Below are 13699 nucleotides of genomic sequence, written 5' to 3' on the forward strand. Positions count from 1 at the left end.
TTCTTGCTGATACTCTTTTATCACACAACACACCTCACACTTTTCTCCACCCGTTCCAACCTGCTCGCACTCGCCTCTTCACCTCTTTTCCACAGTCTCCATTACTCTGAACCATTGACCCTAAGTACTTAAAGTCCTGCACCTTCTTCACCTCTGCTCCCTGTAACCTCACCGTTCCACCTGGGTCCCTCTCATTGACACACATGTATTCTGTCTTACTGCGGCTAAGCTTCATTCCTCTGTTTTCCAGAGCAGACCTCCATCTCTCTAGATTTTCCTCCACCTGCTCCCTGCTCTCACTACAAATCACAATGTCATCCGCAAACATCATAGTCCATGGAGATTCCTGTCTAACCTCATCTGTCAGCCTGTCCATCACCAGAGCAAACAAGAAGGGGCTCAGAGCCGATCCTTGATGCAGACCCACCTCCACCTTGAACTCCTCTGTCACACCTACAGCACACCTCACCACGGTCTTACAGCTCTCATACATGTCCTGCACCACTCTAACATACTTCTCTGCCACTCCACACTTCCTCATACAATACCACAGCTCCTCTCTCGGCACCCTGTCATACGCTTTCTCTAAATCTACGAAGACACAATGCATCTCCCTATGATCTTCTCTGTACTTCTCCATCAGCATCCTCAAAGCAAATACTGCATCTGTTGTACTCTTTCTAGGCATGAAACCATATTGCTGCTCACAAATTCTCACCTCTGCCCTTAGCCTAGCTTCCACTACTCTTTCCCACAACTTCATTGTATGGCTCATCAGCTTTATTCCTCTGTAGTTGCCACAGCTCTGCACATCTCCCTTGTTCTTAAAAATTGGCACCAGTACACTTCTCCATTTCTCAGGCATCCTCTCACTCTCCAAGATCTTGTTAAACAAACTAGTCAGAAACTCTACTGCCACCTCTCCTAGACACTCTCCTAGCCTTTCCACTCTTCATCCTCTTCAACGTCCTCCTCACGTCACTCTTGCTAATCTTTGCTACTTCCTGCTCCACACCAGTCACCTCTTCTACTCTTTGTTCCCTTTCATTTTCCTCATTCATCAACTCTTCAAAGTACTCCTTCCATCTTCCCATCACACTCCTGGCACTTGTCGATATATTTCCATCCTTATCTTTAATCACCCTAACCTGCTGCACATCCTTCCCATCTCTATCTCTTTGTCTGGCCAACCTGTACAAATCCACCTCTCCCTCTTTAGTGTCCAACCTTGCATACAAGTCCTCATATGCTCTTTGTTTGGCCTTTGCCACCTCTACCTTCACCTTACGCTGCATCTCCCTGTACTCCTGTCTACTCTCTTCAGTCCTCTCAGTGTACCACTTCTTCTTAGCTAACCTCTTTCTCTGTATACAATCCTGCACTTCCTCGTTCCACCACCAAGTCTCCTTGTCCGCTTTCCTCTTTCCAGATGACACACCGAGTACCTTCCTACCTGTCTCCCTGATCACAGTAGCTGTAGTGGTCCAGTCATCTGGAGCACTTCCTGACCACCCAGTCTGTCTCAGCTCCTCCCTGAAAACTACACGACATTCTTCCTTTTTCAACTTCCACCACTTCATCCTCTGCTCTGCCTTTGTCCTCTTCATCTTCCTCACCACCAGAAACATTTTACACACTACCATCCTGTGTTGTCTAGCTACACTCTCCCTTACTACTACTTTACAGTCCCTGGTCTCTTTCAGATTACAATGTCTACACAAGATGTAGTCCACCTGAGTGCTTCTACCTCCGCTCTTATATGTCACCGTATGTTCCTGCCTCTTCTGGAAGAAAGTGTTCACTACAGCCATTTCCACCCTCTTTACCACCATCTGTCCTTCTGCGTTCCTGTCCTGAAGACCAAACCTGCCCATCACATTCTCATCACCTCTGTTCCCTTCACCTACATGCCCATTGAAATCTGCACCAATCACCACTCTCTCACCTCTGGGGATGCTCTGCATCACTTCATCTAACTCACTCCAGAATTTCTCCTTCTCTTCTAACTCACATCCTACCTGTGGGGCATAACCACTCACAACATTGAACATCACCCCTTCAATTTCCAGCTTCAGACTCATCAACCTGTCTGATACTCTTTTCACCTCTAGAACGTTCCTCACAAACTCCTCTTTCAGGATAACTCCTACTCTGTTTCTCTTCCTATCTGACCCATGGTAGAACAACTTGAACCCTGCTCCTAAGCTTCTAGCCTTGCTACCTTTCCATCTGGTCTCCTGGACACACAGTATGTCCACTGTCCTTCTCTGCATCATGTCAATTAACTCTCTAGCTTTCCCTGTCATAGTCCCAACATTCAAAGTCCCTACTGTCAGTCCTACATTCTTAGCTTTCCTCTTCTCTCTCCTTCTTCATCTTTGACCAACAGTAGTCCAATTTCCACCGGTACCCTGTAGGTCAACAGCACTGGTGGCGGTCGTTGTTAACCCGGGTACTGACCGATCCGGTATGGAAGTAATTTTCACGATTCGCATTTTTAATTTGGCATGTGTTTTACGTCGGATGCCCTTCCTGACACAACCCTCTGCATTTATCCAGACTTGGGACTGGAACAAGAAGACACTGGCACACAAATTTCCTATATGTGTATGTGACACTCGTACAAGCTACGAGTTACAAGCACGATTTTTGACCCTGTTTTTACACCTGAGCTGACTAGCCAATCAGCACGTTGCCCACTGACCATCCAATCAGAGGAAGTCAAACTGTCCAATCAGGGGGCAAAAGGTTCTAGAACGTTCTGCTTACTGACTGCTATGCTAGCTTTGCCAGCCGGCCACCCATGCTCGCAGACCTCACTGTGAGCTTTTGCTTCGGCATTTCAGATTAACTTTGCTCCAGTAGATGCAACAAACGGGAACAAAAAGTGAGCTCCAGCCAGCTCACAGCGGGGTCTGTGAGTGTGACAGGCCGGCTGGCTTGCTAGCAACCCCTGCAGGCGCTAGCTTGCTGTTGCGCCAGTTTGGGGAGCTTTTCTCTGCTGTTTTGGTGCGGGAGAGACTTGAATCAAAACACCCCACAAGAGAACAAGGCAGATAACCACGGGTTAATTTTATTAATTTTATAATGGACATTTGTGTTGTGATATTTAAATCATCCGTCAACAGGGAAATAAAAGCCGCTTGTCTATGAGACTGGTCACTTGACAGAGCTCCAGCCAGCTCACAGGCCTGGCAGACACGCCGCCGGCAGGTACCGGTTCCAGGCCGGAGCTGGGTCCGCTGGTCGGTGTGTGTCTTTACCGGGGAAACTGTTAACTCATAGCCCTTCAGAATGAACTTTTCCCATTACCCAACAACACTCTAAACAGTAAATTCATTATATTCGCTGCCCCATGTCACTATTTTCAAAACTAGCATAGCAGTCAATAACCAGAATGCGCTAGAACCTTTTGCCTCCTGATTGGACAGTTTGACTTCCTCTGATTGGATGGTCGGTGGGCAACGTGCTGATTGGCTAGTCAGCTCAGGTGTAAAAACAGAGTCAAAATTCGTGCTTGTAACTCGAGTGTCACGTACACATATAGGAAATTTGTGTGCCCATCTCTGACTTGTGAAACCACACTGTTGAAAATATTCCTGCACAAAGTTTAATTACACATTCACAAAATATTTCAGCAGCTACAAAACTTTTTTTTACACATTTGCAAATTATACCTGTGTGCACAAACCTTTTTCACACATGCACTAAATATTTCCACAACTGCAAAACTTTATTACACATTCACAAACTTGAATTTGTGAGAATTTTATTTTTATTTTTTTACAAATGCACACACTCAGATACGTGCATGCATTTATTTTCACATGCACACAAAAGGTGATATACAACTGCAGGCTGTGAAATTATTTGTGAACATCATTTCACAAGCTCAAAATATTAATGACCCTTGTTTGCGTCCAAATACAAGCTACAAAAGTCAGTGGAGTAATACCTCCTCAGCGGTAGGTGGCGCCAGATAAATATAAATAACAGAGGAGGAGAGTGACAACCTGAAAAGTGAAAAGGATGTGTTGTTAAATTTCTCTGGGCAAGATGTCGGGCCATGATCAACTGGTCCTCTGTTTGTGTGAATTAACAAGGTAAGATATGTTAGGTTTTAAACCAAGCATTTAAAGCAATGGTTGAAATGTTAGTTGCCAATTTTGACATAACGTAACGATAGTTAGCTTGTTTCATTTCATTGTATATTAGCTTGTGGCAATACCGGTAAATATTGGCAATATTTCAGGTTATTTATGCTAGCTAACGAGCTATTTCGTTGGTTGTAGTCTTTAGATATATAACGTTATATTTATATATATATATATATATATATATATATATATATATATATATATATATATATATATATATATTTTTCCTGTTTGTTATAATAACATTTAGCTAAAGCCGAGCATGTTTATCAGTTTTCTCCCATACAGGATATCCGTACAGTGTCTGTCTGCATGTTACGCAACATGTAATATAATTCTGTAGACATCAGTTTATAATGATTTATTAATGCGTTATGTACGCATATAGTTCACTAGTATTAATGTTCCATGTCACTTACTCCTACAGCTTGGTTTCACTAAAGGTTTTGCTGTGATCATTATTTTATTTATTTTTTAAATGCACGTTAGGGTCACAGTTTTTTAATCATAAGAGTATTTCTAAATACATCTTTAATTCTGACTCTGGAACAGCCTCACACAAAGTCTCAAAGAAGCCGAATCAGTGCACATCTTTAAAAAGCATCCATTTGTTTTCTTCGGCTTTCTCTTGATTTTATAAATTCTGTGGGTTGTGTACTTCTGCTTGCTTCATATATTGTCTTCTCTGTCTCTTTTATCTCCCTCTTGTCCCTTGTCTTCATCCTGTAAACCGCTTTATGTCTATTAAATGTATATTTTGAAAAGTGCTATATAAATAAAGTTTGCTTGCTTGATTTGCTGTCACTTAGAGTATAATTCTCTGTGTTTCAGGTTGCTGTGGAAGTTGCTGCTGCCCCTGCTGTTTCTGTGTGTGCTGCTGATTGCTGTCCTGGTCCTGCTGGTACTGGCGGTGCGTTTCTGGCTTCAAAGCAGCAGGAACGCTCGGCGGGCGAGGGACGGCCGTCCCACAGTGGCCTTCTTCCACCCCTACTGCAATGCTGGTGGTGGGGGAGAGAGGGTGCTCTGGTGTGCTATCAGGGCACTACAGAACAGGTAAGGCTGATTGCATTTTCCAGTATGTAGTCACAAAGTATTCAAAACTGTCTTCTAGTAAAGCCTTCTTGGGTAGATCTTTCCTTTTTGACAGCATTATATGCAGCCAAATATAATGAGTGAACTAGCTGGAAAAGAAGCACAATCAGAACTGAGTAGAGAGGAAAAATGAGTTAAGAACACAATCAAAACAAGGTGTAGCAGAGGTAATGTTTAATGGCATCAAAATACCTTCTGCTTATGTGAAGTCTTGCTTAACCCTAACCCACATCTGCACAGGTACAGGGACATCAACTTTGTGGTGTACACAGGGGACTTGGGTGTGACGGGCCAGCAAATTCTAGAAGGGGCACGGCGTCGTTTCAACATCATGCTCCCCCGGCCGGTTCAGTTTGTGTTCCTGAGGCACCGGCTGCTTGTGGAGCCCGGCCTGTTTCCTCATTTCACCCTGCTGGGCCAGAGCGTGGGCTCCGTCTTCCTGGGATGGGAGGCGCTGACGGAGTTTGTCCCCGACCTTTACATCGACTCCATGGGCTACGCCTTCACTCTCCCCCTGTTCCGCTACTTGGGAGGCTGCAGCGTGGGGAGTTACGTTCACTACCCCACCATCAGCACTGACATGCTGTCTGTAGTGAGAGAGAGGAACCCCAGGTAAAAATCTCACATGGCTGTGTTGTGAACACATCATACAGGGTCTTTTTTATGTTACTATGTGCCAGTAAAAAATGACCAGTGATCGACTGGTCATGGGGCTCATAATTAAAACCTGCTGCTTGCTAAACCCTTGAATAATACAAACTGTTTATGTCCTAGGTTCAACAACCCAGACTACGTCTCCAACAGTCTATTCCTGAGTGCCTTCAAGGTGGTCTACTACTGCCTGTTCGCCCTGCTCTATGGCATGGCCGGCTCCTGCAGCGACCTAATCATGGTCAACTCCTCCTGGACGCTTGATCATATCCTGTCACTGTGGCATGCTCCCAACCGCACCAACGTGGTCTACCCACCCTGCGACGTCAGTGCATTCATGGATGTCCCATTGGAGGAGGACGGGGACAGGAAGTGCCACTCGATCATCTCTGTCGGGCAGTTCAGGCCAGAGAAGGACCACCGGCTGCAGATCAGGGCTTTCAAGAAGGTGTTAGACAGGAGGAGGGAGGGGGCGGCAGGCAGGGAGGCACTGAAGCTGGTTCTGATTGGTGGATGCAGAAACCAGGAAGACGAGGATAGGGTGCTTATGTTGAGGGGGCTGTGCCAGGAGCTGGGTGTGGCCGACAGGGTGGAGTTTAAACTGAACGTACCCTTCGAGGAGCTGAAGAGAGAGATGGGGGAAGCCACCATCGGACTGCACACCATGTGGAATGAACACTTTGGAATAGGTAATTAATCTGTCTGAGGTTATGTTTAGAGTCTAATTTAAAAATGTACTTTTTCAATGATATTAAAAGTGCATCTCCACTCTTTATTTTCCCCTCTAGGCATCGTGGAGTGTATGGCAGCAGGGAAGGTCATTCTGGCGCACAAGTCCGGCGGTCCCAAGCTGGACATTGTCGTACCTTTCGAGGGAGGCCAGACAGGCTTCCTGGCTGATGACGAGGACAGTTACGCGGAGGCCATAGAGCGGATCCTGGCACTGCCGCCCGCCAGCCGGCTGCAGATCAGACGCAACGCACGTCAGTCCGCGGCTCGCTTCTCAGATCAGGAGTTTGAAGCCTGCTTCCTTGCTGCTATGGAGCCTCTGATGGGAACACTTGAACGATGAGAAGAAAAGTCATTCTTTGTGTGCGTGTGTAGCTAACGTGATAGTAGCTATTTGACACGTTGAGCACCTTTACTTTGATGCACTTAGGGCTACACCGTAGGACTGGTGACAAAATTCGATTATAACTGATGCAGAGGTCACTCACATGCTCACACAGAAGGCTGTTGAAATTGCTAACACATGCTGAGATTGTACTTAGTTGTTGGCTCCCCAGTCAAAGCATAGTATACTTGGATGTGGCCTAAAACCAGAAAAAAAAGCAGTGTATATTGGAATCAGAAAACTCCCAATTGTGAAAAATGTATCATCACTGTGGTATCCTCATATGGTTAGAGCAAATCCAGCTACAGAAAATTGTGTAGTTCTGTTAGAGTTGTATTTGTAAATATTTTGTGAAATGACAGTTCAAGTTCTTTTTACAGCATTTTTTACAGGACACATTCCTTTGTCAGTAGTGTCAGTTTAATTAAAAAGAGATGTATTATATTTAATATGGTGAAAACGGCTGAAGGGGAACAAATGAGTCTTTTAGAATAATGTGCTGAAAAATGTAATGTGACTAAAGATACTAAACAGAAACATATTTATTGTTTACAAGTACTAGAATGCTCTACATGCCCAAAATGTGAAGTATTTTTGATATTGCTGATGAATGTAATAAAGATGATGGTAGTAAGGGATTGTTGCAATGATGTAAGATAAGCCCGTATTGATCCCCAGAAGGGAAATTCAGTAATCACCATATTTGTAAATACACTGTAATGCACTTTGGAAAAAGTAACACCCAGGAACTATTCATATTCTGCTCCATTTGATTCCACCTATAGTGGCAGATGATCAAAATGTTGAAATGAGCTGTAACAGAGAGGCCAGTGATCTGTCCAGAGGAAGGAGACCAAAAACAGATTAGCAGAGCTGGGACAAAGACCAACACTGCTTCGTGGAAAAACAGTTCTCAGATGTTTTTTGCTCCATGTAGCTACGTTTGTTTTGTGTGTTTTTGGCTCCACTGGCCTGTCATACCCAAACAGCTGGATATAGTCATCAGTCAGTCATGGACTACCTCAGCAGGTAGACTTATGTCAGGTAGACATAAACATGATGCTGTACTCATTCATAACATTATAGATTACCATTCAAATTTGACTCTACATATGTTCATAAAAATCAGAACAACTCTGGACACTTTGTCCAAATTGCAGTTTTAAATTACAGATCATTTATGCTCTACCTCCATAAACATATGTGACAAGACTTTGCTTGAACTTCTCATTTACTCCTGTAACTACTTAATTCTGTTAAAAAGATAGAGAAATGGAATAGTTATTTTAGGGCTGCAACTAACGATTATTTTCATTATTAAATAATCTGCAGATTATTTTCTCGACTGATCGATTAATTGTTTGGTCTATAAAATGTCTTGTCTGACCAACAATCCAAAACCCAAAGATACAACATTTCGTAGACTATCGTAGAAGACTAAGAAAAGCAGCAGATACTCACATTTGAGCTGAAATAAGCTGAAACCAGTGAATTTTTGTTAAAAAATTACAGATGAATATAGATTAATTAACTAATCGTTTCAGCTCTTGTCATTTTAAACATTAAGAACCTAAAATAACAAAATTATGGTTTACCAAAGTGATATATTGGTCACAATTGGATTGCTGGTGACTCAATGACCAGTGATAAGGCCTCAGCTGTATAAAAAAAAAAAGTGAAAAGTTTCTATTGAAATTTCATTGTCTAAGCAAATTTTATTTATTAATTTAAACGACTCAAAACACTTAATATAAAAAGGCCTAAAGTGCTTTAAGAAGCTGCTAAATGAATTGAATTTAACTCTCAATAACAGTCAGATTCGAACATCATCAACATCATCCTTATTAAAATCAAACAAGTTTGAGAGTATATCAGATAGAGGGTCTGACTGAAAGTCTGATCTGAATTCTTATCGTAGTGCTCATTTAATTCACCCTGGGATCAATAGTGCTGAACAAAGGTTAACAGCTATTGCGTGGAGGAAGCTGGACAGGCGGCAGGGGAGGGGTGGGTTTTTTTTTTTTTTTTAGGGGTTATGGAGGGTAAGAGGCGGCGCATAGGGGTGCTAGGGCAAAAGTTGAACATATTTAGAGGGAGGTAAATGAAGGACTGAGACACTTTGGTTTGGTGCTAGTCAAGATGAAGTCATACGTGCCTCTCTTGGCCCTGCTGCAGGCTCTGGGATGCTCTGGTGAGCGGCTCTCTGTACTGATCACTTCATAAGTAGATCCAGTAACTGTTGCTGACTTTCCCCCCCACATCTTTGTCCTTTGACCCTGCAGGAATCCCACTGTACAACTCTCAGCTGGAGTCCATGGCACAGAGGGGTCTTGGAGCAGCTCTGGCAGAGGTCAATTCTGCATATGCTGTCAGCCATCTTTACCGGACAACTCAAGGATCTGTCACAAGGGTAAATCTGCACACATTTTAATCTTTAAGATATGTTAACTTGCAGGTGTTTTATCTTTATGCAGAATGTCAATATTCAAAGGAATGTGGCTAAACCCATTTTTCATATATTGGTTATTTGTGAGATAATGACAAATATCACATGTATGCCAGGTTATTCCCATGGGCCAAGACACCGTTGACCTGCTGATGATATTTGGCATTAAAGAGACGGAGTGTGTGAAGGCTTCCAGAAACGACCCCCAGACATGCCCCTTCAGACCTGGCTTCTTTGTGGTGAGACATTTAATGTCATCAGAGGTGAAAGATAACCCGAATTACATCTTATTATGGTTTGTTTTAGTCCATTTAGTTTGGTGCAACAGGGTTGGGGTATAACACAAAGAGAATACAACAAAAAGCTTAGAAAAAAAATAGTGCTCATCTGAAATGACATTACCTTAAGTGACATTAATATCTGAAATAAAGTAAATGGACTAAAACACTTTAATGCTCTTCAGCAAACTATCACTTTTCAGTTAAATAATAAATAGTATCACAGCCAAAAGCTGGAATGTTATGTTGATTGTTAAATATTTCACTGTACTTTACCACTACTACACTGAAGGCCAGATATCTCAATTCTGGGTAGGACACATGTTGACAGACTGATGCTGTCCACTGTTTGCATTGGCATGAATTCACTGGGACAGAGTGTGTCGATCAAAATCTGTTCTGCCATGATGCAGTGGGACAGTGACTTCTGATCATAATAAAACTAAATGAGCTATAACAAATTATTATGATATCTGCATTATACAGAATATTTAAATACACCATTCTCTCCCCATTTCCCATCAGCCATCCTTCTCCTGCTCCAGTCGGGTTCGAATGTCGGCCACCTCCGCCCAGGTGGTTGCTCTCAGATGCGGCCACGACGGGAGCTCCAGCTCAGAGTCCAGTGAGGAGGTGAGGACACAGACAGGAGATGGGGTAGAGAGGGGAGGGGGAGTAGCAGTGCTGTCATTTTCATTTATTTCTAATTTCTCAAGCTCATTTTCCATTTTGAGTTAGAGCAAATTATATTGGCTACCAAAAAGTGAAAAAAGCTGCTAGTCACCAAAAAGGAAGTTTTCCATTAATCAGCAAACTAATCTTAATAAATAAACCCATATCCTACATAAAGGTGAAAAATAAAAAGGTAAAAAAGCTAAGCTGTCTAATGGTGTCCTGAGCTATATAGTGCATGTAAATAATGAAGGCTTTGATTCCACAGATGGTCTCAAGAGGGAGACACCAGTTCAATATCCCCTTTGCAAATAGAGGTAAACATGTTTTAACTAGTGATGGGACAGTACAATCAGTTACTGAAGTGTTAAACTCCTTAACACTTTATTATGTTTATTTCAAAAATAAAAGATCATGCTAATGGTTTTCATGTAACTGACCAAAGCCCCAAAATCTTTCATCAGTCCCGGCTCCTTCTGCACCTCCTCCTCCACCCGCCCAGCCTGGTCGCTCCATCCACAGCCAGACAGTGGAAGTCCGGCCCAGAGGAGACACTTTCAGCAACTACCTGGAGTGAAAGTTCAGCTCACTCTAGAAACATTTAGGTGCTGATCAGAAGACAAACTTGAATTAAAAAACGGAATTTGCACATTGTGGTTTTTGTCCCTTTTTATGATATTGAATTGGTTAGATTTAAAGAGCTGCTGGCAGATCAGTGAACCACATAAAGAAAACACATTCTACCTAACGATTCATGACGTTTTGGAGTTCAGGGTTCAATCCCCATAATTTAATTTATTTGGCTATAAAAAGGCTCCTAAATGCAGTTAGTCTGTGCAAAAGATTTTTCTTCTTAGTGTAGGGCAGGATAAGACCACTAGAGGGAGTGTAAGGTTCACTGACCAAACAAATACTGTTCCCATTTTAAACGTTTGTACTTTGACTGTGATGATCACAGTGCTTAAAGTGAATTACCTATATAGATCTTCCCAGCTACACCTCATCCAAATCATTTGAACAAATGAGGACTCAGACAGATTGAGGTCTGGTTTGAACATTTATATTGTGATTTTCAGTTTAAATGCAAGAGGACACATTTACTCTGTCTGCAACCATTTTTCTTCATTTCACTTGGCCCCCCATGTTCACATCAGCACATTAATAACTTACATACTGTACTGTAGCAAACATTCAGGGACAATGATATTCAGTTATAAGACATGGTACACTGCCTTCAAGTGGCAATCAAACCACTGTGGCTGAGTGGGACAAAAGAATAGCATGTTAAACAGGGCTCGTGTGGAAACAACCAATACCATCTTCATGATCAGTGGACATAATTGTCTCCTCTGAACACTATCATGTAAACCACTTTGACAGCACACATTTCCACACTGAAGCCAAATTAAAAGTTTGAATGGTCTGAAATATTAATGATATGTCATCCTGGCACATGTTGAGAATGAGTTCCTTGAAGGACAGCACTAGCACCCACATTGCTGCAGGAAATTAAAATCCTTCATGATCCACTTTCTAGGTACAAAAATCAAGAGATAACCATAGTCCATTTGCACCAAGAGCTGAAGCAGTAATGGCACCATGAAGAAACAAGATACGATAGACACACACAGTTGAAAGCAACATTCAGTCTAATGCCAGTCAGATGATTTCTGTTATTGACTACATGATTTTATGCTCTGTACATTAACCAGACAAATGTATCTTTTTTAACTGGGTCACCTTGTGTGGATAAGATGAGTATATTTCACATGACTGAATCCAACCTGTACATTCTACTTCCTGAATTGTGATACCATGTAACTTTAGAAGGCGGCGGGAACCGACAGTAACGGAGTAGCAGCTGCAACTGTACAGACACAAACTGAAGGATAAGGTCCAAATATCAAGCCAACGCACGGAGAACTCGCACAGTCCACGAAGATACGCCATCACAGGCCTCCCCCCTCCATTTACAGAAGTCCATTAAATAAAAAAACAAGTGTATTTTTTTTCCAGTTGCACCGTCCAGACTCTGCTGGACCTTTGGAAGAAATCTCCTTTCTGCTTTGACCTCTGTGCAAGACTTTGGGGATAAGGCTTCCTTCTGATTTGCATTTGACAAGTTGTAAAACAGTCTAGTTTAAGACAACAGATTTTAAAGTTTTAGCAGTTTGAGGTTTTTTTTATTACTGAAAAATTGCTTTTATGTGTGTAATTCATAATGTTTTTCAAACACGCTTTCCCATATACGTTCCATTGTGCCCTAATGTATTGTTCCTCTCTAGACTTTGTTGACCAGCTATTAAAAGACAGACTTATAAAAAAAATCCTTCCATTTATCAATCATTAAATAATTTTATATAAAAGCAAACCTAACCATCCCAGCTCCACGAAGGCCTTCCCTAACGGTTAACTACTTTACCATCATAAAATCATACATACATGCATGCACACAATGCATGTATGCATATTCAGTCTGTTTCTCTCTCATTCATGCATACACACCGGAACAGCTTCATGTTTTACAGCTTGTTCTTACATGAGGTCCATGCAGTACCAAAGCAGAAAGATCCAGATGTGTTTTTTTTTTTGTCTCCAGTATGCGGCACAAACTTATGGCAAAGAAGCGGATACATGGTTTGGCTCAGACCTGGATCCAGTAATATTTGCACAATGCTTACTAGTGTTTATTTAAATCTGCTTGGTTTACCAGATAGGTGGGGTTTATCATACAGGACAATTCAATGTCTTCCAGAGAGTTTAGACAATCGCAGAAAACTGTTTTACTTTTCTGTGACCTCAAACTTACCTGCTCCAGTCTTAATTGTCCCAATATTGTAAACCCCACTAATCCAGAATGCCAAGCATGTTAAAAATGTAATAACACTAATTGACCATGGTCTGGTTTGGGTTTTAGTATATACACAGTCTTCTATTTATCATTGTGATCCCAAGAGGAAAGAAGGAATTCGCTCCCATTTCACTAATGAATGTTCACTTCCATATATTCTTTCATTGTCTATTCATCCATCTTTGTTGTGTCCTGATCTCTAAGTTCAACACTCAAGTAAGTTTGGTGGCGTCCCCCCGTTTGGGTGGTGCAGGTGGGGGTCCTCGTCGTAGTGTTGCATAGCCTGAGATGTTTCCGGACATGTAGCCACCATTTCCTCCATTGCTTTGCTTTCCTTGGTCCAGGAGCAGCTCAGGGGGTGGCGGAGGCAGTGCCATGTCGTCCATAGTTCCCGCAGGGTCCGACTTGCCTGTGAGGCCAGCCGAGTTGAGAGAACCC

General features: G+C 42.4%; 2 protein-coding genes across 2 annotated transcripts; both read left to right on the forward strand.

The window, feature by feature from the left end:
* Window positions 1-3950: 3950 nt before the first annotated feature.
* alg11 (ALG11 alpha-1,2-mannosyltransferase) lies at window positions 3951-7652 on the forward strand. The gene is made up of 5 exons (XM_044188040.1): window positions 3951-4103; window positions 4989-5210; window positions 5490-5861; window positions 6024-6589; window positions 6689-7652. Exons 1-5 carry the CDS (start codon window positions 4057-4059, stop codon window positions 6970-6972), a joined length of 1491 nt encoding a protein of 496 aa, XP_044043975.1. The 5' UTR covers window positions 3951-4056; the 3' UTR covers window positions 6973-7652.
* Window positions 7653-9044: 1392 nt separating this feature from the next.
* On the forward strand, window positions 9045-11059 carry spp2 (secreted phosphoprotein 2). The gene is made up of 6 exons (XM_044188043.1): window positions 9045-9205; window positions 9297-9424; window positions 9577-9699; window positions 10264-10371; window positions 10679-10727; window positions 10875-11059. Exons 1-6 carry the CDS (start codon window positions 9154-9156, stop codon window positions 10985-10987), a joined length of 573 nt encoding a protein of 190 aa, XP_044043978.1. The 5' UTR covers window positions 9045-9153; the 3' UTR covers window positions 10988-11059.
* The last annotated feature ends 2640 nt before the right edge of the window (window positions 11060-13699 follow it).

The sequence above is a fragment of the Siniperca chuatsi genome, linkage group LG24 (assembly GCF_020085105.1).
Source record: "Siniperca chuatsi isolate FFG_IHB_CAS linkage group LG24, ASM2008510v1, whole genome shotgun sequence".
Lineage (NCBI taxonomy): Eukaryota > Metazoa > Chordata > Actinopteri > Centrarchiformes > Sinipercidae > Siniperca > Siniperca chuatsi.

What these genes read in the sequence shown, in the direction of transcription:
- alg11 (XM_044188040.1), top strand. Translation starts at nt 4,057, where the DNA reads ATGTCGGGCCATGATCAACTGGTCCTCTGTTTGTGTGAATTAACAAG. An exon ending in ATCAGGGCACTACAGAACAG is followed by an intron (nt 5,211 to 5,489) that starts GTAAGGCTGATT and finishes ACATCTGCACAG; the next exon opens with GTACAGGGACATCAACTTTG. An exon ending in GAATGAACACTTTGGAATAG is followed by an intron (nt 6,590 to 6,688) that starts GTAATTAATCTG and finishes TTTCCCCTCTAG; the next exon opens with GCATCGTGGAGTGTATGGCA.
- spp2 (XM_044188043.1), top strand. Translation starts at nt 9,154, where the DNA reads ATGAAGTCATACGTGCCTCTCTTGGCCCTGCTGCAGGCTCTGGGATGC. An exon ending in CTCAAGGATCTGTCACAAGG is followed by an intron (nt 9,425 to 9,576) that starts GTAAATCTGCAC and finishes CATGTATGCCAG; the next exon opens with GTTATTCCCATGGGCCAAGA. An exon ending in TCAGACCTGGCTTCTTTGTG is followed by an intron (nt 9,700 to 10,263) that starts GTGAGACATTTA and finishes ATTTCCCATCAG; the next exon opens with CCATCCTTCTCCTGCTCCAG.